The sequence below is a fragment of the Mobula hypostoma genome, chromosome 6 (genome assembly GCF_963921235.1).
Source record: "Mobula hypostoma chromosome 6, sMobHyp1.1, whole genome shotgun sequence".
NCBI lineage: Eukaryota > Metazoa > Chordata > Chondrichthyes > Myliobatiformes > Myliobatidae > Mobula > Mobula hypostoma.
The window spans coordinates 183,172,087-183,194,250 of record NC_086102.1 but is presented as its reverse complement, the minus strand read 5'-3'; the positions used below and the strand labels follow the sequence as shown (position 1 = coordinate 183,194,250).

Here is a 22,164-nt window from a genome sequence, read left to right as displayed (position 1 = left end):
AAGTCTCAAAATCCCCACTCTAACAGTGACACTCTAATAAAGGCCTCTCCAACAAATGCTGCTTCGCCTGCCCCTGCCTTATTTTAATTTGCACTTGCTAATTAATCCCAATTTCTGATTCATGCTGTTTAAATGCCAAATCTCCTGCAAAGTGGGAGGCAAGTATCTCTTTGCACAGATGTTTAGGTACTTGGAATGCACTGCCAGAGGAATCGATGGAAGCAGATATGGTAGCAGTGTTTAAGAGACACTTAGCTAGGCACATGAACAGACAGGGTCTGGAGAAGCAGATGGGCAGTTTGAATTGGCATTACAGTAGACATAAGACACTTTGGGCTGAAGAGCTCGTTCCTGTTCTGTACTGGTCTATGTACTGTGAGGAGGTTAGGACTAAAGGTTTGATGGATTAGACTCATGAGACAAAGTACACAACCTGGCTATCTAAAATAAAATTGTGCCAAGTTAGAAGATAGGATGTACAGTATTGCATTGAACTTACATAGTACTTTATTGAATTAAAGTGACTGGCAAATGAAATCTCAGGAAAGCCCTTGCCAGCTGAATGGAGATACTCAACAAAGGAGTTATCCAGTGGCATCTGGATTTACCAATGCAGAAGTGATCACTGCCTAGTGAATTAAGTGAATTTTGTAGTTTAATGTTTCTTCTGACACATAGAACCTTTTAGTAATGAAACATTCTCCCTGAATCATATCTAGAGTAGATTGCAGTTTAATTGGCAGTGATGTGCTTTGGGTCAAACTGCCACTTTGCAATTTAGAAACACTGTGTAGAAGATTATATATATATAATCTGATACTGTACACTGCCAATTGGGGATGTCTGCAATGGAGCAAGCAAGTTTCACCAGAGAATTTACTGGTGGAAATAAGTTGTTCTATATAGACGTTAGTACAATATCAGAAAAAAGAAACACACAGACTGTTTGTAAATGAATACAGAAAGCTGAGATGGTGGTAGAGGAGATTTTGTCACTCTAGGTCAGAGGTTCCCAACCTTTTTTATCTCATGGTCCAATACCATTAAGCAAGGGGTCTATGGACCCCAGGTTGGGAACCCGTGAACTACTGAAAACTTTTCTTCCCGAAGAACGTGCCCCAATCAATTTGAATAGGATTATTGAATCTCTTTACGATTAGTTGTAATAGTATGGAATTTCCCCCGAATACAGGTCAAATTCCTCTGTAGATATAACGTTGATTGTGAAAGGAAGTATTGTTTGACTGATTAGAGGAATTGGTCAAAATGCGACTGGGAATTACACATTTCAGATTGAAAACCACAAAACGATTGTTGAACGCCCAACAAAGATATTTTTATTTAGTCCGTTTGAGCATGAAGCCGTGGAAATGCGATTTTCCCAATGCTTCAATGAAAACAATTTAACCTGTTCATTATAGAAATGATGCTTCAAATAATTGATCTTGGAAAATATACATAATCAGTCGATTTTTTTTTGTTGTTTGGGATTTGCAACAAGAACTCCAATAATAACAGCGCACACAAAACGCTGGAGGAACTCAGCAGGTCTGACAGTATCTATGGAAATTAATACACAGACGACGTTTGGGGCCGAGACCCTTCATCAGGACAGGATAAGTACAAGTCAGCGACTTTAGGGACATTTGAGTAGCTGCCACTCAGTCTGACCTTTTCCATCTCATTTAAATATTTCAATCATTTTGTAAGCTGTGTCAGCGGAATATGTTTCACGTTTCAAAATATCGTCCACTGTCCCGCAGAGCTGCGAGAAATGTCAAATGCGCTGAATTTTGCCGTGCAGAGAGAGAGAGAGAGAGGAGAAGGGAAGGGAGGGAGGGAGAGAGCGAGAGAGAGAGACTGAAGAGAAGGAGGGACAGACGAGAGGGGGAGAGAGAGAGACTGAAGAGGGACAGACGAGAGGGGAGAGAGAGAGACTGAAGAGGGGCAGACGAGAGGGGGAGAGAGAGAGACTGAAGAGGGGCAGACGAGAGGGGGAGAGAGAGAGACTGAAGAGGGGCAGACGAGAGGGGTGGAGAGAGAGACTGAAGAGGGGCAGACGAGAGGGGAGAGAGAGACTGAAGAGGGGCAGACGAGAGGGGGAGAGAGAGAGACTGAAGAGGGGCAGACGAGAGGGGGAGAGAGAGAGACTGAAGAGGGGCAGACGAGAGGGGTGGAGAGAGAGAGAGACTGAAGAGAAAGAGGGGCAGACGGGGGGAGGGAGAGAGAGACTGGAGAAAGAGGGGCAGACGGGGGGAGGGAGAGAGAGAATTATTGGATGACTCGCACACTTGAGCAAACACTGATGAACTAAACTAAAACTACACCAATATCGGCCTTTATACAACAACGCCGAATCAGAAAACATTACAAATTTCCCTGAAAAATACGTTTAAATGAATTGTTCTATTTAGAAGCATTAGCCAGCCATTCAAATTCCATTAAAACCGTGTGCTGTAGCGTCTTCCTAAAGTAAAATATTCGGTAGAGCCACATGTTTCACTTTTCCAAATGCGAATCGGACTGTAAGAAGGCAAGGGTAAATGGATGGTAGCGTAGTCTTGTACAAAATTAGCGCGTGTAAAATATTTCGTAAAATTGTCAGCAAAACAACATTTATGGAAAGTTGAAGAATAAGATTCATTTAAATTTACATTCATATTTTAGATCCAGAGAACTTTAATCCAGAATCCTTAATCCAGAGAACGAGGCATAAATGTAAAGATGCCGCCTGTAATTATGGTGGGAATAAATAGAACGATGGGGGGGCGGGGGGCAGGGTGGGGGGGGGGTTGTGGAAAGCGAACTGCTGGAGGAAAGCTGGTCAGTCAGCATCTATGGAGGCAAATGACAGGTGACGAGACCCTTCATCAGGATTGCGTACAAACAAAACGATTTCTTCCTAGCATAATTAGTTGATTCATGGGTATTTGGCAAATAAATCATAATTTTTATTTTAAGGGTATACGAAATGGAAGTAGGAGCAGTCCTTTCGACCCCTCGGCTTACCATCATGGCGATATTTTACTTCAACGTTAAATTGTGTCTGTACTAATCCTGTATTCTTTCCAGCCTTTTAATGTGCTTAACAGAAGTTGAGATATTGGATTTTCTTTTCCATCTCTTCCCCAAAACCATTTTTGATAATTGGGGAGATTGGGGCTGAAAGAGAAATGGATCAGCTGTAAGAAAATGGTGGAGTAGACTCGGTGGGCCAAATAGCCTAATTTGCTGTTATATCTTATTATCATAGATCGACGATGCTGTTAGTGAGAATCTTTTACATCCTCGAGTTATCTTTAAATCAGCGAATCTACGTTAATAACGAATGCCAAAATAAAATACACTGATTCAGCAAAAAAACACAACCGTATAAATAGATTCAGATTGAATAAGAATTTTAAAAACGCAAACAATAAGAATGTTTGGTTTGTATGTGATACGAAAGTTTAACTTTGGCATGTACTCAGGTTGAGTTTGCGATTTAGAGTTTTAACTCAAAATAAAGTCCAAACCTTTTGTTAAGGTAAGTACTCCCTAGAAAATGATGCCATCTATGCAAATTTTAAGGGCACCGATAGACAGTGACCGGACTAGACCAGTTGTTTAACTGACTTAAGGACATCTTCATATTCCCTCTATTAATAATTAAATTAATTGTTTAAGTCTACCAATATGGACTAGTAATAGTCAGCAGACTAATTAAAATCAACTTTGCTCTCTGACACCTTTTATTGTCCCGTTTTCATTAAAATTTCTACAATTACGCGAATCATGGGGATAAGAAATAACTGGAAATTCCATTTGGCTGAAATTTACTTTCAAAATAAATTGTTAACGTGAATAACACTATAAATCCTCCGATTGAATTTAACGGGCATGCACTGCCTGGATCCACTGTCTGCCTTCCAGTCAACACTGTTGTGTTTATTTCAACATTTATCATCCGACTTTCCTTTAAAGCACACCATTTACTTCAAGGTGACTTTGCACAATATACATTGTTATAACGAAAGAGTGCCAGAGAGTTATCTTAAGGAAACACAATAAATACATTTTGTGAGCCTTTCAAAATTCTGTTGCTAACTCGAGTGTTAGCCTGATGGTGTTTAAAGAACTGCAGTCTCAGACCGGGTTCGCCAAAACGTTTGATGATAATTTAGCGATAATACTGGTTACAGAATTCCTGATTCAATTCGACCGCCTAGCTGTTTGCATTCGCAACAGATTAATTTCAATGTTATATTTGTATGTTTATTCACTATCAGTATTTTCTTATTTGGACCAATGAAAGCGCCCAGTTGACTAGTAGGGTGTAACCGTTATTTTAATTTTATTTTGAGGTTAATAAATGCATCAACAACTTATTGAGAATATATCAGACCCAGCAATACGATACCGAGCCAGTAAGACATCTCTCAAACTGCTCATTGTCTGCAAATTGATTTGTACCGTTCAATGTATCGTTTTGTCCATGTCCTACGTAGCGTTTCGAAGACGTGTTACACCTATTTGGCATTTTTTCATTACAATTTTAAATCTCATTTGCGCTATCCTTTGGTTCTCTCTTCCCGGGGCAGCGGTAGGATTAGCCGCTTTATCACCGGCCTCATAAAGAAACGCAGCTGGTTACATTTGGTCCGCTTGACTCTTGCTGTGAAACCACGACAAGAATTTCATCAAGTTGGCAACAATAAAACAAAAGAGCAACAAAAGAAAGCGAAGAAACTTTCTAAAAAAAAGTTGTAAGGGCCATTCTGAGAAGTGATGGGTTTTCGGTTGTGTTGGAGGAATGAGGGTTGCAGGGGTTAGTTGGGGAGTGGTAGTGTCTGGGGCATTCCTGATGATGGAGGGTGTGGGAAGGTTTGCTCTTTGTGATGGGGAAGTGTCAGGAAGCTCATTGAATATGCTGATCTGACCCTCGTGCTGTACCGCAGCGTCAAGGGTTGACCCCGGTGCTGTGCCGTACCAACACCACGCCGCCCTGAACATGCATAACAAACATTCCCACGCCGGGAAATACAGCAACTTCACTATAATTACCGAGTAAATATTTCATGGGGCTGATTGGCAATATTAAATAAAAGTGTATGTTACGAATCTGACTGAAACAGTATAAAATGCTTTCAGTTTAGATTGTAGATAAAATATAAAATTATCACGTGTTTGGAAAAGACAACGCAAATAATCAGGAAAATGAAGAAAATGCAAGGAGAAAAAGTTGATGAACGTTTTTACAGCTTATTTCATATCGATCCTAACTTCAATTCAGATTTCAAAGCAAGTTGAGCAGAGCTGCTTTAGTAATCGGAGCGAAGTGTTAGAATGCCGTGTCAATATGAAATAGCGTGCTCATAACGGTTTGGGGGATTACAGACAGTTCCCTTATACAGCAGACAGCTTTGCATTATGCTGCATCCAGGGCCCCTGTAAGCAGCGCCCTCTGAGCAATGAGCGGGTTTGTGCAAACGCTATGTCCCCACTTTCGAACACGCCTTTTCCCAGCTAGCATCAGGAGAGAAAATAAAGAGATAGCCGGGCTGTACATCAACCAGGTTCCACAACCTTCTCTTACAAAGCCAGCTTCAGCAGAAGCTGGGGAAGAATCCGACACAGGGCTGTAGCATGGCCGGCCAGTCATGCATACTTCTTCTTGCAACTTTGCTCAGAGTTCAATGCAACCCAGAAGGTAAGAAGTTATATAAGATTAGAAATTTTCTAATTTTCTGGGGAAAATACTTTTATATTATTTTATCCACTCGAATGCGAAATAGCGTGTTACTTAGAATAATTACAGAGCTTTTTGTGAAGTACATTATACGACGACCACAAATACGTTTTTAGTTAGGAATGTTGTTTCCCTTTGGACTGGAGAAATTATTATTCCACTGAATGATATTTAACATGTAGGAGGCATTTTGCTGGGCATAAATCTCATCCCTCACAATGTAATTAGCACTTAATTTTAACATGTATTTGAATTGCCATTTGGATATATTACAAACCTATTAAACTGGCGCTGAAAAGCGATGAATAATGGACCCAGCAGGATGCATCAGGTAAAAGTTGTGCCTGGGTACTTCGGACAGTGTGGCTGAATTCCGCTATTCACCGCATATCGCTATCGTTTCAACTGTAGTTCGCGATATTCCCTGTGTTTGTGACAATTTTGTAAGTAAAATAGCATGCAGTACTTTTATCTTCGACCATTTGCCCCATTCGTCAGGTGAAAGTTTTTACCGCATTTCAAAACAAAATGACAGTAACCAATATTTCTTCCATTGCAACAAAGCACAACTCAGCTACAGATTTGAAATTCTTCTTGACGAACTTTTGGTGAGTTGTCTTGTTGCTAGGTAACATGGGTGGGCATGTGACCAGCAGATTTGGGGAATCTGTTAATTGGTCGAGTGCTTTTAATCTGGTTTTCAGGTCCCTGCCTTTCTTTTACTGTATAGTTTTGTAGAATTCATATTTGCTTAACTTGGTACACACTGATGTACGGTGAGACTTCTCGACCATTTGTTGATCAGGGAAGCTGTTGGAACTATTTAAGAGTGCAGCGTGTTTTGTGGTCTGCACGTACATTACTGCGCGGCGCTCAAAATGCACCACTGTAATCTCTTCCCCTGGCTATCGTAATCTCCTTAGAGTAAATCGAGTAATCAGTTATCCCACTGCTGCTCGGAAAAGCAGAAAATCTGTTTCAAAATAAATTTCTATAAAACAATAGGTCAATATTTTCCTCATTTCCATGCAGAATTCCTAACTAACTGTTTTAACCGATGTACATCTGAAACATTTTAACTCTAACGTGTGGTTGAAAAAATAGCATTTGCTGCAGTTGGAAAAATACCTGTTCAAACTTTTTTCTTGTTGTGCTCAGGACGGGGCCTCTAATCTTTTATTGGTGTGATTTCTCAGTGTCCCGTGGATTTTAAATAGATCGATCTTAAAGCATGCATTATGATGGAAATTTCTTTGAATTCTAGCCACTTCATTATGTGAATTGGTCCTTTTATTTAATTTGGCATTTTAGGACATTATAGAATAACGTCATGTTATAATTGTGTTTTATACCCCAAATATCTCATTTGTTTTTATATCCAACTCTGGTGATCAGCATGCACACAATGGGTTGAATGGCCTCCAGGACATAAATAATAACTATTCTTTGATCAATGATTTTACATTCAATTAGATTATGTTTTGATGAGAATATAAAAGCAAGGATATAATGTTGAGGCTTTATAAGGTAATGTTGAGGCCTCACTTGGAGTATTGTGAGCAATTCTGGGCCCCTTATCGAAGAAAGGGAATGCTGAAATTGCATTCAAAGGAGATTCACAAAAATGATTCCAGGGTTGAAAGGCTTGTCACATGAGGAACGTTTGATGGCTCTACTCACTGAAATTCGGAAGAATGAGGGGTGACCTCAATGAAACCCATTGAATGTTGAAAGACCTCAATATAGTGGATGTGGAGAAGATGATTCCTGTGGTGGGGGAGTAAGACCAGGGGACACAGCTTCAGAATAGAGGGGGGTCCTTTTAGAACAGAGATGAGGAGGAATTTATTTAGGCAGAGAGTGGTGAACCTGTGGAATTCATTGCCACAGGCGGTTGTGGAGGCCAAGTCATTGGGTATATTTAAGGCAGAGATAGATAGGTTGCTGAAGGGATACGGGAAGAAGGCAAGAGATTGGGGCTGAGAGGGAAAATGGGTCAGCCACACTGAAATGGTGGAGCAGACTCGATGGGTCAAATGGCTTAACTCTGCTCCAATATCTTATGGTCTTGTGTCTTGTAGCTGAATACATGCTGGTCATATTGACTGGGTTACATCTCCACTCAAACTTTATGAAATTTGCATATTCTCAAAATATTCAAAGAGGACTGTAAATTGCATGCACACTATATCCCAAACAATTAACAAAACTAAAAATGTAAAATAACTCATATAGAAGCTCTGAATATCGTGTAAAGACATATACAAAAACAATAATCTTTTCAATATGTTCTTTTATGAACTTACGGTGCTCTTTATCTAGTGCTCAACTGTATATCAAAATTCAAGGAGAGCAGAATTCTTTGAGCTGAAATTGTCCATTAGTGCTTTCAGTCTTCTTACATGAATGATGTATGAGTTAGGGCCACCCAAATGCAAAACTCTGGAATATTGTAGATAAAGCAGTATGATAGAACAGTGTAACCGAGGCAGCGGGGCTGGGTCCAGGCCTGAGATGAGGAAAGACCACAGGTCTGACCAATTCATGCGCTGAGCAGAATGAGAAAGGTCAGGTACAGGCCGAATCGAGGTGGTGGGGCCTGGACCTGAGAGCGTATCGAGGTTGTGGGGACCAGGCTGCTGAATGTATTGAAGCAGCAGGGCTCAGGTCTGAGAGCAAGGAATGATCCGAGATTTGGCCGATTTAAGCAGCAAACCAGATTGAAAATGTGAGGGTGTTGGGGCCAGAGGTGAAGGACGGGCCAGTGTTCACCTCACTGCTCCGTGAGGTTTACTCACCTTTGCTCTGAACTGAGGCTGTGGCCTGCCACTCATGGGCTCCTGGATCGGCTGCAGTGATAACTGGCTTTATGGCTGTGAGCTCACTTTTGTGAACTTTGGTTCTGTGTGTTATTTGATTACTTCTATTGTTTGCCTGATTTGCTTTTTTCTGATTGGGTGTTTGACAGTCTTTTTAATGGGCTCAATTGGGTTTCTTTGTTTTGTGGCTGCCTGTAAGGAGATGATGGATGAGTCCAGAACCAGTGGCCACAGTTTAAGAATAAGGGGTAGGCCATTTAGAACGGAGTTGAAGAAAAACTTTTTCACCCAGAGAGTGGTGGATATATGGAATGCTCTGCCCCAGAGGGCTGTGGAGGCCAAGTCTCTGGATGCTTTCAAGAAAGAGATGGATAGAGCTCTTAAAGATAGAGGAATCAAAGGTTATGGGGATAAGGCAGGAACTGGATACTGATTGTGGATGATCAGCCATGATCACAGTGAGTGGCGGTGCTGGCTCGAAGGGCCGAATGGCCTACCCCTGCACCTATTGTCTATTGAATCAAAAGGTTGTTTATAGTATCCATAGCAACACACATCAAAGTTGCTGGTGAACGCAGCAGGCCAGGCAGCATCTACAGGAAGAGGCGCAGTCGATGTTTCAGGCCGAGACCCTTCGTCAGGACGAAGGGTCTCGGCCTGAAACGTCGACTGCGCCTCTTCCTATAGATGCTGCCTGGCCTGCTGCGTTCACCAGCAACTTTGATGTGTGTTGCTTGAATTTCCAGCATCTGCAGAATTCCTGTTGTTTATAGTATCCATACTTTGGTAATGTACTTTGAAATATATTTGATTGGTTATTGTAAGGAAAGCATATTTGGAAAATTTATTTGTTTAAATTATTTATTTGGAGAAGCAATACAGAGTAGGCCCTTTGAGCCATGCCTCCACAACAATGCCCAACATCCCCAAATTGATCCTAACCCATTCACGGGACAATTTACAATGAATCAGTTAACCTACCCGGTACGTTTTTGGACAGTGGGAAAACCCATGCATTCCACGGGGAGGACGTATGCCTTACAGATGGTGCCGGGATTGAACTCCAAACTCCGATGCCCAAACTGTGATAGCATTGCACTAACTGCTACACTGCCATGGCTACGTCAATTTGTTTGATCGTGGCTGGAATAAGCAGAAAATGCAGGGAATATTCAATGGGTCGAATGACATATGTGAAGAAAAGCTACTACTGTATTTCAGGGCAATGACCTAAAACAGAAGTAGATAAAAAGAAATCAAATATGTTTTAAACTGCCAAGAAGAAGGAGGAGTGGAGAGAACAGGAAGGTCAGTGACAGGGCTGAGACCAAGAACTACACAAATGATAGTTACAGCTGAGAGGTTGTGGTGAAGCAACGTTAGTCACAGATTATTTACCAACAAGACATAGAGAAGGGAGATTAATAAAAATAGAAGAGGAAGAAATTAAAACATAAAAAATAATTGCTGAAATCAAGATTCAAATTGAGAGAAGCAAAACTTTTTTGCTAAGGTGTTTAAACTGTCCTCCTTTAAGATGTCTAACTCCATGTTTTAAATAATTGGCACTATTTAATTTCTGGCTGGCAACAGAGTTAACAAGCAGGAAGGCAGTTGTAAGTTTTCATCTTCATTCCAGAGGTAAATGATGTTGTACTACTTCATTACATGTTTGGCACTTTGAAATATAATGTCCCGGCTTTGGTTAATATTCATATGCAAGTCAAGAAATTATTTTCAATGATTAGATGTGTTATACTTTGTGTGACACAGTGCTTTATCAGAGCCTATAGAACATACGACAATACAGCACAGGAGCTGGCCTTTTGGCCCACAATGGTGTACCAACCGAGCTAAAAAGCAAATCAAAGTCACCCAAACACTAATCCCTCCTACCTACACCAAATCCATGGCCCTCCATCTTTCTTACATCCAGGTGACTATCCAAACATCTCTTAAAAGCCTCTAATGTGCAGTATTTGCCTCTACCACCATACCAGGAACACATTCCCCCATGCATCCACGACTCTGAGTTTAAAAAAAAAACTTACCCCTTACATACCCTTTGAACCTACCCCCTCTCACTTCCAATGCATTCCCTCTGGTATTAGACATTTCAACCCTGGGAAACAAATACTCTCTGTCCACTCTATTTATGCCTCTCATAATCTTGTAAACCTCTATCAGATCTCCCCTCAGCCTCTAGTGTTCCAGAGAAAATGTCCTAAGTTTATTCAGCCTCTTGTGATAGCACATACCCTCTAAATCAGGCAGCATATTGGTAAACCTCTTCTGCACCTTCTCCAAAGTCTCAACATCCTTCCTATAGTGGGGTGCCCAGAAGTGTACACAATACTCCAGAAACACACATCAAAGTTGCTGGTAAACACAGCAGGCCAGGCAGCATCTCTAGGAAGAGGTACAGTTGACGGTTCAGGCCGAGACCCTTCATCAGGACTAACTGAAGGAAGAGATAGTAAGAGATTTGAAAGTGGGAGGGGGAGATCCAAACTGATAGGAGAAGACAGGAGGGGGAGGGATGGAGCCAAGAGCTGGACAGGTGATTGGCAAAGGGGATATGAGAGGATCATGGGACAGGAGGCCCAGGGAGAAAGACGGGGGGGGGGGACCCAGAGGATGGGCAAAAGGTATAGTCAGAGGTACAGAGGGAGAAAAGGAGAGTGAGAAAAAGAATGTGTGTATAAAAATAAATAATGGATGGGGTACGAGGGGGAGGTGGGGCATTAGCGGAAGTTAGAGAAGTCAATGTTCATGCCATCAGGTTGGAGACTACCCAGATGGAATATAAGGTGTTGTTCCTCCAACCTGAGTGTGGCTTCATCTTTACAGTAGAGGAGGCCGTGGATAGACATGTCAGAATGGAAATGGGATGTGGAATTAAAATGTGTGGCCTCTGGGAGATCCTGCTTTCTCTGGCAGACAGAGCATAGGTGTTCAGCAAAGCGGTCTCTCAGTCTGCGTCAGGTCTCACCAATATATAGAAGGCCACATCGGGAGCACCGGACGCAGTATATCACCCCAGCCGACTCACAGGTGAAGTGTCGTCTCACCTGGAAGGACTGTCTGGGGCCCTGAATGGTGGTAAGGGAGGAAGTGTAAGGGCATGTGTAGCACTTTGGGAGATTGCTTTGCTGAACACCTACGCTCCGTCCGCCAGAGAAAGCAGGATCTCCCAGTGGCCACACATTTTAATTCCACATCCCATTCCCATTCTGACATGTCTATTCACGGCCTCCTCTACTGTAAAGATGAAGCCACACTCAGGTTGGAGGAACAACACCTTATGTTCCGTCTGGGTAGCCTCCAACTTGATGACATGAACATTGACTTCTCTAACTTCCGCTAATGCCCCACCTCCCCCTCGTACTCCATCCGTTATTTATTTTTATACACACATTCTTTCTCTCACTCTCCTTTTTCTCCCTCTGTCCCTTTGACTATACCCCTTGCCCATCCTCTGGGTTCCCCCCCCCCCGCTTGTCTTTCTCCCTGAGCCTCCTGTCCCATGATTCTCTCATATCCCCTCTGTCCAGCTCTTGGCTCCATCCCTCCCCCTTGTGTCTTCTATCATTTTGGATCTACCCCTCCCCCTCCCACTTTCAAATCTCTTACTGGCTCTTCCTTCAAGTTAGTCCTGACAAAGGGTCTCGGCCTGAAACGTCAACTGTACCACTTCCTAGAGATGCTGCCTGGCCTGCTGCATTTACCAGCAACTTTGATGTGTTTTGCTTGAATTTCCAGCATCTGCAGAATTCCTGTTGTTTGCGTTTTTAAACAATACTCCAGATGTGGCGGATACGCAGGTGATTTTCATGGGTGAATATAGCAGATTTTGAATAAATTAGTATATTAAGCAGGTTCTGCATCTGCCCACACCTCAGTCCTCTATCTATATTAGCAAGCCCTCAAACTGGGGACAGAGAATGGCAGAAACCTGTCTGCAGTTTGAGAAGCTCCTGGTTACACTGGGCAACAAAGATTTTGCTTCCTGTATACTTTTGGGTGTAACTTGTGGATTTTGGGCTGATGATCATGAAAATCACCATGAAATTTCCCTATCATCACCATTTTTTTTGAAATTGCCTATATTTGTTATTCATTTTATAATTCTAGTCAATTAAAATGTTGCACACAATGTAAGCTGCAAAGTTTTCTATCTTGGCCGGGCATGCCTGGGCATGCTTAGTCAGGGTGGACGTTACATGGCAGGACAGGCTTTAGGAAAACAGAACATGGAGTTTAGAGGAGGCAGATGAAGATGCCATGATACATGAGCCAGGAATGGAAAGTGACATTGATACTGAAACAGACTTTGAACCCTTTATGTCCAGTGAGCCTCATCTGATAAGTCAATCTGAGTTAAATGACCTGGTCAATGAGTTGGGCTTGTCAAAGATAAAAGCAGAATTACTACATTCAAGTCTGCAAGGATAGAACCTGCTCTCACTGGACACAAAAATTATCATGAAGGATTTCGATACTTGAGATAAATGTTACCCAGAATAACTGACGCCAGAATTAAGGAAGGCATTTTTGTTCATCAACAAATCAGACAGGTCATCAAAGATCCTCTAGTGGGACCAGAGAAAATCGCATGCAAGGCATTCAAAGATGTTGAAATTTTTCTTGGCAACTTTAGAGCATCAAACTATATGCAGCTGGTGGACAGCATGCTCCAAACATATGAGACCATGAATTGCAACTTGTCACTAAAGGTTCATTTTCTGCATTCCCACTTGGACAACTTCCCTGCAAATCTTGGCACTGTCAGTAATGAGCATGGTGAAAGGTTTCACCGGGACATTGCGGTCATTGAGAAATGATATAAGGAAACTGCAATCCATCAGTGTTGGTTGAGTTGGTTGCTTATTGTTGGACACTTAAACGAGAAGCCTCCAACACTTACAAACAAAAATCATCAACAAAATATTTTTAGTTTAGTTGAATTATTGCAAAGCAACAGCACTGTTGATGCAACTAAATGCATTATATTTAATATAAGTTAATTTCCTGTTTCGTGAAATTCCTATGTGATGCAAGTAGCCTGAAATTATATTCGTGTTTAGCTTCAAGCGGCCTATCATAGAGACAAAACAATTATGGAGAAGTAATACGTTTGAAAATAATTTGTTGTCCAGTGTTACTGCTGGAATATCATCAGAAGAAGGAACTGAGCTCAAAGTGATACTGAAGAGGAACAAGGAGGAAATGTAAGCTGCCGGTTGATTTCTTGCTCCTCAACCTCAAATACCATCATTTGAGGAAGGTCCTGATGTGTGTTCCCAACCAGAAATTAAGTATACCTCATATTTGCAAGTCTTAGACCATAACATATAGGAGCAGAATTAGGCTATTTGGCCCATCAATTTTGCTGCACCATTTCTTCATGGCTGATCCATTTTCCCCCTCAGCCCCAATCTCCTGCCTTCTTCCCATATCTCTTCATATCAAGCATCTAATCTAATCTAAGCTTCTAATCAAGCATTTTATCAACATCTGCTTTAAGTATACCAATTGCTTGGCCTCCACAGCCGCATATGGCACTGAATTCCACAGATTCACCACTCTCTGGCTAAAGAAATTCCTTCTCATCTCCGTTCCAAGTTTTAAGGGGAGTTTAATCTGTGAACCTGGAGATCAGGAATAACTGCATCCGTTACCTTATTATTTTGGGAGTGAACCTCAACATTTTCTCAGGATAATTGTTTGGGTTGTGCAGAAAATCATGGAGCAGCACAGTCAGAGTAGAGCCTTAACATAAAGGGTCTCTGTTCTCTTTACCACTTTGACATTCCTGAGACAACATAAGAAAAGAAGAAGTGGCGCTCCAACTCTTCAAAGCATTTACTATGGTAGCAACCAATTTTCATTTTTATATTCAATATTTCTGTCATTTCAGTAATTACTGTTTGCCATTATCAATTTCAATCATAGATCTAGCAAAAAATACTTGTGACGAGGGACCTAGGTGAGGATGGAAAGGATCCAAATGCTGGAGTATCCCAGACCAGAATCGAGACAGGATTTCAAGATTGAGATGAGAACAGGCTTCTTGACTAGATGCTGGACAAGAAACTGATGAAACTAGATGAGAATCCAAATGAGACAAAAATCCTAAACTCAATCACATACTGAACTAACGTTGAGCCCTAAGGCTGAATTCAGGTGCTCTTTAAATATCTAGATCTTGGCACCAAAACATGGCCGCTAATTACTGGAGCGAACTAGAATCTTCAAAGGGATCACGCCCACTGTCCATACTCCAGAAAATCGGAGCATCTAAACCTTGGAGGCTGGCACAATCGGGTTCGTACCATAAAAATACTGAGTTTTCAATATTAGAATTTTGGTTAAATTCTTACAAAAGATGGCATAATTTTCTCTAGAAATTGTATATTCTTCTGCAGGTACACATATAAAGAAAGTTCTTGCTAAATAATTATTTATTCTTATGGATTTCACCACAAGGTTACACTAGAACAGCTGACAATAGAGAAATTTGTTCAAAATTGAGTGACTTAAATGTCTGTATTCTTAGCTAGGCTGTCTAAGACGTTTGTACAGTACTGTTTTTGTCAATATGGAGCAGAGTGCAAGTTTGTAAATCTGACGGAAGCAAAGGATGTTGGGAATGGTGAGGGTGGAGTGCCACGGGAGGGGTGTGGGATAGGTGGCAGAGAAGTGCCAGGTGCAGTGGATGGTATGGGTGCAGACACACCCAGCTCTGAGACACCAGGCAAAGTCACTTCATTCCAAACATTTGGTTTATTAATCATTATAGAATGTCTCTCTGAGCTTCCTGCTCCCTCTGCTCTCCTTTCCCCTTTCCTAATCGTGATTCTGCTCTGTCTGCCCTCTTCCCACTCTGTCCACAATAGAGACCCATATTGGAGTCATATAATCACTCACATATGTCATGAACTTTAGTGTTTTTGTAGCAGAAGTACATAAAATTACTGCAAAATGTAGTATGCATGAAGTCTTGGAATCTTTTGTGGGATTTTGCTGTAACTTCATTACTTACTTGCTGCCCATTACTGGCATTTAGGGCAGCAATGAAGGTTCTCCTTGTGTGTCTATCCATGCAATCACATACAGATATAGGTTTCCCCCGCCATCCGAAGGTAGAGCGTTCCTATGAAACGGTTCGTAAGCCGAAATGTCGTAAAGCGAAGAAGCAATTACCATTTATTTATATGGGAAAATTTTGTGAGCGTTTGCAGACCCAAAAATAACCTACCAAATCATACCAAATAACACATAAAACCTAAAATAACAGTAACACATATTAAAAGCAGGAATGATATGATAAATACACAGCCTACATAAAGTAGAAAGACATTTCCACAGTCATTACTGCACTGCTCTCGGTAGCGAAAATCTCACGCAAGTGCTGTTGGCAAGAACACTCTCTTCAGTAACCTTTAAGCTATGAAGCTGCCAAATCATACCAAATAACACGTGAAAATACACAGCCTATATAAAGTAGAAATAATGTATATACAGTGTAGTATCACTTACCGGAATCGGGACAGCACCGAGCACACTGATGGTGTGTTAGACTGAGTCGTCGCAGGTTGGGTGGTGCAGTGGCCCCTCCGGGCCGCCAACCGATACATTGCCGTGAGGCATGCAGGGGTCCAGCGGTAGTCGGGAGGCATCCAGCACATCTTTAAGAAAAAAGCCGAAATAAACATGCTAATTAATTAGGTGTTGCCTGGCACGTAATTGTCGGCCCAGATCAGTGTCGATTTCTGATTGCATCGCCTTTGATCTGGGCCGACATTTACGTGTGGGGCAGCACCTAATTAATTAACATGTTTATTTCGACTTTTTTTCTTAAAGATGTGCTGTGTGCCTCCCGGCTACTGCTGCATTCTCCGCGAATCGGTACAGTATCTGTCCGCGGCCTGGGTGTTGGGGTGGTGGGACACCGTGGTGTCATCTCGTCATCGTCCGTTTCCATTAGAGCAGGCAGCTCATCTTCTCCTATGACTGCCCGCCTCGATGTCAAAGGTCGAGGTTCGTCATCTGCTGTGGCTGATGTGGAAGGCTTGCTTGACTGCTGAGCCTCGCGCGTTTTTCTGTCATACAGTTCTTTGTAAGGACTCAAGCCATCTTGCAAATATCCCCTAAACCTACGTACCCGTTCAAAATTAAAGTCGTACTTTATCATTGCAGCGAAAATCTCACGTAGCTGCTTCACTTTCGCTACTGCATTCGGTTTCGGTTGTTATCCTTTCCTCTTCCAATTGAATCAGCTCTTCATCTATCAGTTCTTGGTCATGGGATGCGAAAACCTCTTCAACATCATCTTCGTCAGCTTTCACAAGCCAAACTCATTTAGTCCTTACTTCGTTCACCGCGATCGAAACGCTTAATTATGTCTAGTTTTACGCTAATTGTAACACCCTTACGAGCTCTTTTAGGCTTTTCCAATACCTCAGAACTCACCTTGCAAATGGCTGCTCACAGACACGTGTTTAAGCAATGCCGCTCCGAATCCGAGGAGAGCGACTGCTCGGGGCGCGCGCTGCCTTTTATCGCACGCTGTATTTTTTATCGCACGCTGAGTTTTTCGTAACAGTGAAAACACCTTCTGAAAGTGAAAACAGGATACTAATGTAGGTCTTTCATAACAGTGAGGTTTCGTAAAGCGAACGTTCAAAAAGTGGGGGACACCAGTATAGAGGATTTTTCATTGCTGTTTCCATAAGAGTTTTGTTTTACCTGACAGGGTTGTTAGCACTGAGCTGAACTCCCGAACCTAGAGGGCCAGTGGACTGGTTTTAGTCTGACCTCTTCCCTTTGACCTGTTTAGAACCAAACCAAAATGCCCTGACTCCAACCACCACAACTCTCTGGGTCATTGAGGCACACAAGCCTCCAAACCACAACGAGGTTGTGGTCCTCTTGGAGGTTATCAAGGAAACAGTGAGTCTGATTGAGTTGCTCAAGAACCACTGCCCTTTCAACTCCCCCAGTGTCCATCCCCAGGACACGTTACACCATCAGCCAAATTTAGTGCTTATTTATACGGATTGGAGAAAACTTGCATTTGTGTGTCCACTTTTGTTACCAAGGAAGTTGGTGTAGAACTAGAGGAAGGTTACTCTATAACATGGATAATTGTGATAATTACATGTATTGACAAATTATTTAAAAAATCTTTTGGAACTTGAGCAGTGCTTTAGCAAATCATTATTTCTTGACCTGAAAATCAAAATGCTGGAAATCTAAAATGGAAGAGTAGAAAATGCTAGAGAATGCTGAACAGGTCAGGTAGCATCTGTGGAAAGAGACATAGTATTAATGTTTTAGGGTAAATAATCTTCACCAGAACTTTTGTGATAGAATTTTCTGTCTTTATTTCATTATTCCTTAGCCTGTTTAGTTTCTTAATCTATTTTTGCCATATCTCTTGAAAATATTTGCCTGGGAAGGTCCATTGACCATTGATCCATTAAGAGTGTGGATCACGCTGCCAGCACAAGTAATGGATACAATTTTGATTTCAACATTCAAGAGAAGTTTGGATAGGTGCATGGATGGGAGGGGTGTGGGGGGCTGTGGTCTGGGTGCAGGGAAATGGGAGTAAGCAGATCAACTGGTTTGGCATGGATTGGATGGGCCGATGGGTTTGTATCTGTGGTGGGGTTTTCTGTGACTTTGCTTGGTTTATGAGGACTGGAGAATATCAGCTGGAAGGGCTCAGGAGTCATAAAAGCAGGAAGTCTTTAATGTTCAAGATTAAGATGATAGAGAGATTGTAAAGCATTTGGAAAAGGTGAGACTTGGATTTGTGGGCTAGAGATAAAAAAGAGGAGTGTGAGTGACAATAGGAAACTGGTGTAGATGGAAACTCTGAACATGTATGAGTAAATGTCTGGTAGTGGTAAAACGTTGATGCAAAATGTAGAAACATGGTAGGATATGAGAGTGGAAGAGCTGGTTTGGGAATGTGAGACTATTAGGGTTGTAGTTCAGTAGTACCACATGCCATTTTCTTTGTATGATCAAAAACTGTCTGTTCTCCCTTGTTTCTTTTTGTCTATCATACCTTGTAATTCTTCTCTTTTCTGAGTTTTGTTTCTCCGAATCTTCTCTTCCACTGTATCTTTACTTCTCTGCCCAGCATCTTGAGGTGAATTAGATTTTCACTTCTATGGAGCAATGATTTCAAAAGGAGTACTACTTTTTGGCAGGATTTAGATTTTAAATCAGCCTAACTCATTTCAGCATTCAAAGTAAATTTATTATCAAAGTACATTTATGTCACCGTATGCAACCCTTAGATTCATTTTCTTGCAGGCACACTCAATAAATCCAAAAATCTTAATAGAATCAATGAAAGACCACACCAACAGGATGGACAACCAATGGAAAAAATACATCAAATTGTGCAAAAGTGAGAAGAAAGAAAAAGAAATGATAATAAATAAATGTAATAAATATCAAGGGTCATTGAAAGTGAGTCCATAGGTAGTGGGAACGTTTCAGTGCTGGGCAAGTGAAGTTACCTCCACTGGTCCGAGGGTAACAACTGTTCCTGAACGCGTTAATGACTTGTAATTTTGTGTGTGGGTTATAAGTTACTGATCATTTTGGGCAGGAATCAAGCTTCTGTCCGGAAAAGATAAAATGAAAGCAAAACACACAGGAGGAGAGTGGACCTGAGGAAAAAGGGAAGGAGGAGGCTTCCCACCTGGCTTCACCTATCACCTTATAACCACCTTTGGAGTTCCAGTATCTGCAGACTTTCTCGTGTTTACAATAAAATGTACCTTGGATTGAAGTAGAACACTACCAGCCTAGGATTAGCCATCTCTTAAATATTCTATCTGAATTTCGAAGGTTCTGTATTTGTTTATTTGTTCATTGTTTTTGTTTATGCCCTGAAATGAACTCAATCGTTGTCTTTGGGACACTTCTGCAAGTTAAACCTGTGTGGAGACTGCAGCATCCAATCTTACTTTTGCTTGGTGTCTGGTTTAAAAAGCATAGGAGGTAGAAACTTTTCCTTGGTCCTTTGGATTAAATTGACTTCAGTGGGAGCAAATTACTCAAGTGGAGTTTGTATATATGACATAACTGATGTCTGTTCCAATAAGTTTAACACCAACACTCATTACCAATACCATATTCAATGTGATACCACTATTGTGGGCTGAATCAAAGGTGGTGATGAGTGGTGTCATAACCATAACCTCTCACGCTATGTCAGCAAGACCAAAGAGCTGATTGTAGACTTCAGGAGAGGAAAACTAGAGGCCAATGAGTCAGTCCTCAATGGAGATCAGAAATGGAGAGGGTTAGCAACTTCAAATTCCTGGGTATTATTAGTTCAGAGGATCTGTCCTGGACGCAGCATGTAATTGCAATTGCAAGGAAAGCATAGCAGTGCCCCTGCTTCCTCAGACGTCTGCAGAGATTCGACATGACAAGAGCCCCAGGACTTGCACCACCACATTCAAAAACGGTTACTATTCTTCACCCATCAGGCTCAAACAAAAGGGAGTAACTACACTCACTTGCCCATCCATTGAGATTGTTTTTAAAAACACTTTTTACAAGATTTGTACTTTTTAACAAATTCATGTAGTTTTCACACTCACTGGCAGAAAGCGGTAGAGCAGCTAACCTAACGGTTTAACACATCTCTCATTTTTCATTGGGTAAGTATCGGCATGTTATCCACTTGATGTAATTGTAGTAATTATGTAGCCTAATGTAGACTAATTTATCACTACCTGAGGAATTTTCTTTATCTTATGTATAAAAGTGATACCTTTTTCAGAAGCGCCATCTTTATTCCTTTGTCTTACACCCCTTAACGGTAATTCCCCTCTTAGCATTATTTCTCAGCTCTTTATTTAGTTTGCTTTGTATTTGTATGTTGGTTTGTACTCTAAAATAAACTGAAACCTTGAAATTAAGACTGTTTGTCAGTCTTAACTCCTGGAAGAACCCCAAGGATCAGAAATTAAATCGAGATTGAACAAGATGTTCTTACAACCAATGACAAACAAGAGAAAATCTGCAGATGTTGGAAAACCAGTCAACACACACAAAATGCTGAAAGAACTCAGCAGGCCAGTCGACGTTTTGGGCTGAGACCCTTCATTAGGACTGAAGACTGGACTTTTTCTCCAGTCCTGATGAAAGGTCTTGGCCTGAAACATCGGATGTACTGTCTTCCGTAGCTGCTGCCTGGCCCGCTGAGTTCCTCCAGCATTTTGTGTGTGTCGCCCACAACCTATGGACTCACTTTAATATGTCTTTATCTTGTTATCTCATGTTCTCGTTGTTTATTGCTATTTATTTATATTTGCATTTGCAGTTGGTTGTCTTCTGCACTCAGGTTGATCTTTCATTGATTCTGTTGTAGTTACTATTCTATAGATTTGCCTAGTATGCCCACAGGAAAATGAATCTCAGGGTTGTATACGGTGACATGTATGTAGTTTGATAATGAAATTTACTTTGAGCTTTGTTGATAAAATACATCTTTTTGTATCTTATTAAGTATAATGCTTTATAGTTTGCATTATGTTATTTTGGGGATACTAATACAGTCAACCAGAAGTGGATTAATTGCTCTTGAATATGGCAGATATTCAAATGATGCAGGTGAGTATCCATGTTTATGTTTGATCTTTATATTCAGCTGACAGAATCTATGATTAAGTTACTGTAAGCCATAAATTTAAAATTTTGAAACTGGCATTTTCAGGCTATATAAAAACCAGATATTTTTTGTGCAGAACGTTGTTTCTAGTGACACACTCAGTGATTCAGGAACAGCTTCTTTCCCTCTGCCATTTCTAAATGAACTAAAATTATTCTGACTAAAATTGCTTACTAAAGTTACCTTTTTCTCAGGCAAGGCATGAGAAGAATCCAGATTATATCAGAGCTGTCTTGCAACTCTCTACCATCCTTGGGTCAGGATCTGAATCAGGTTTAATATCATTGGCATATGTTGTGAAATTTGTTGTTTTGTGGTAGTAGTAGATTGCAATACACATTAAAACAATGATAAATTACTATAAGTATATATAAAATGATTAAATTAATTAAGTAGTGCAAAAAGAGGGGGAAAAAGTGAAAAATTGAAGCAGCAGTGATGTGGTTTTTGAGGAGCATGCAAAGAATATCATGGACAAAATGAATATCTAACAAGGATGGTATGAACAGAGCAAGCACAAAAAGAGAAATAATGTACGAGATCATGAAAAGGCAACATGCTTTCATTGGACATGTGATTAGGAAAGAGGAGTTAGAATGCACGGTAATTATGGGAAAGATTGAAGGGTAGAAAGCAGGAGGAAGGCAAAGACAAATGATGATGGAGACAGCAGCCAGAGAACTGGAAATGAATACCAATGAATTGATCCACTTGACCCGAAACAGGAGTGTGTTGGCCATGGCAGTCAAAGCTCAAACTGGGCATGGCACCTGATGATGATGATGATTGTTATGGATTCATTGTCCATTCAGAAATCTGATGTAAGAGGAGAAGAACTGAATTGAATTGACTTAATTTCTTATATCCTTTACATACATGAGGAGTAAAAATCTTTACGTTACATCTCC

General features: G+C 41.1%; 1 protein-coding gene across 1 annotated transcript in view; it reads left to right on the top strand.

Annotated features, from left to right (window-relative positions):
- Positions 1-5,558: 5,558 nt before the first annotated feature.
- Positions 5,559-22,164, top strand: part of lrp2a (low density lipoprotein receptor-related protein 2a) — a 404,078-nt gene continuing 387,472 nt past the window's right edge. The window contains 1 exon segment of the mRNA XM_063052409.1: positions 5,559-5,689. Coding sequence (XP_062908479.1) covers positions 5,626-5,689 — 64 coding nt within the window. The 5' untranslated portion in view covers positions 5,559-5,625.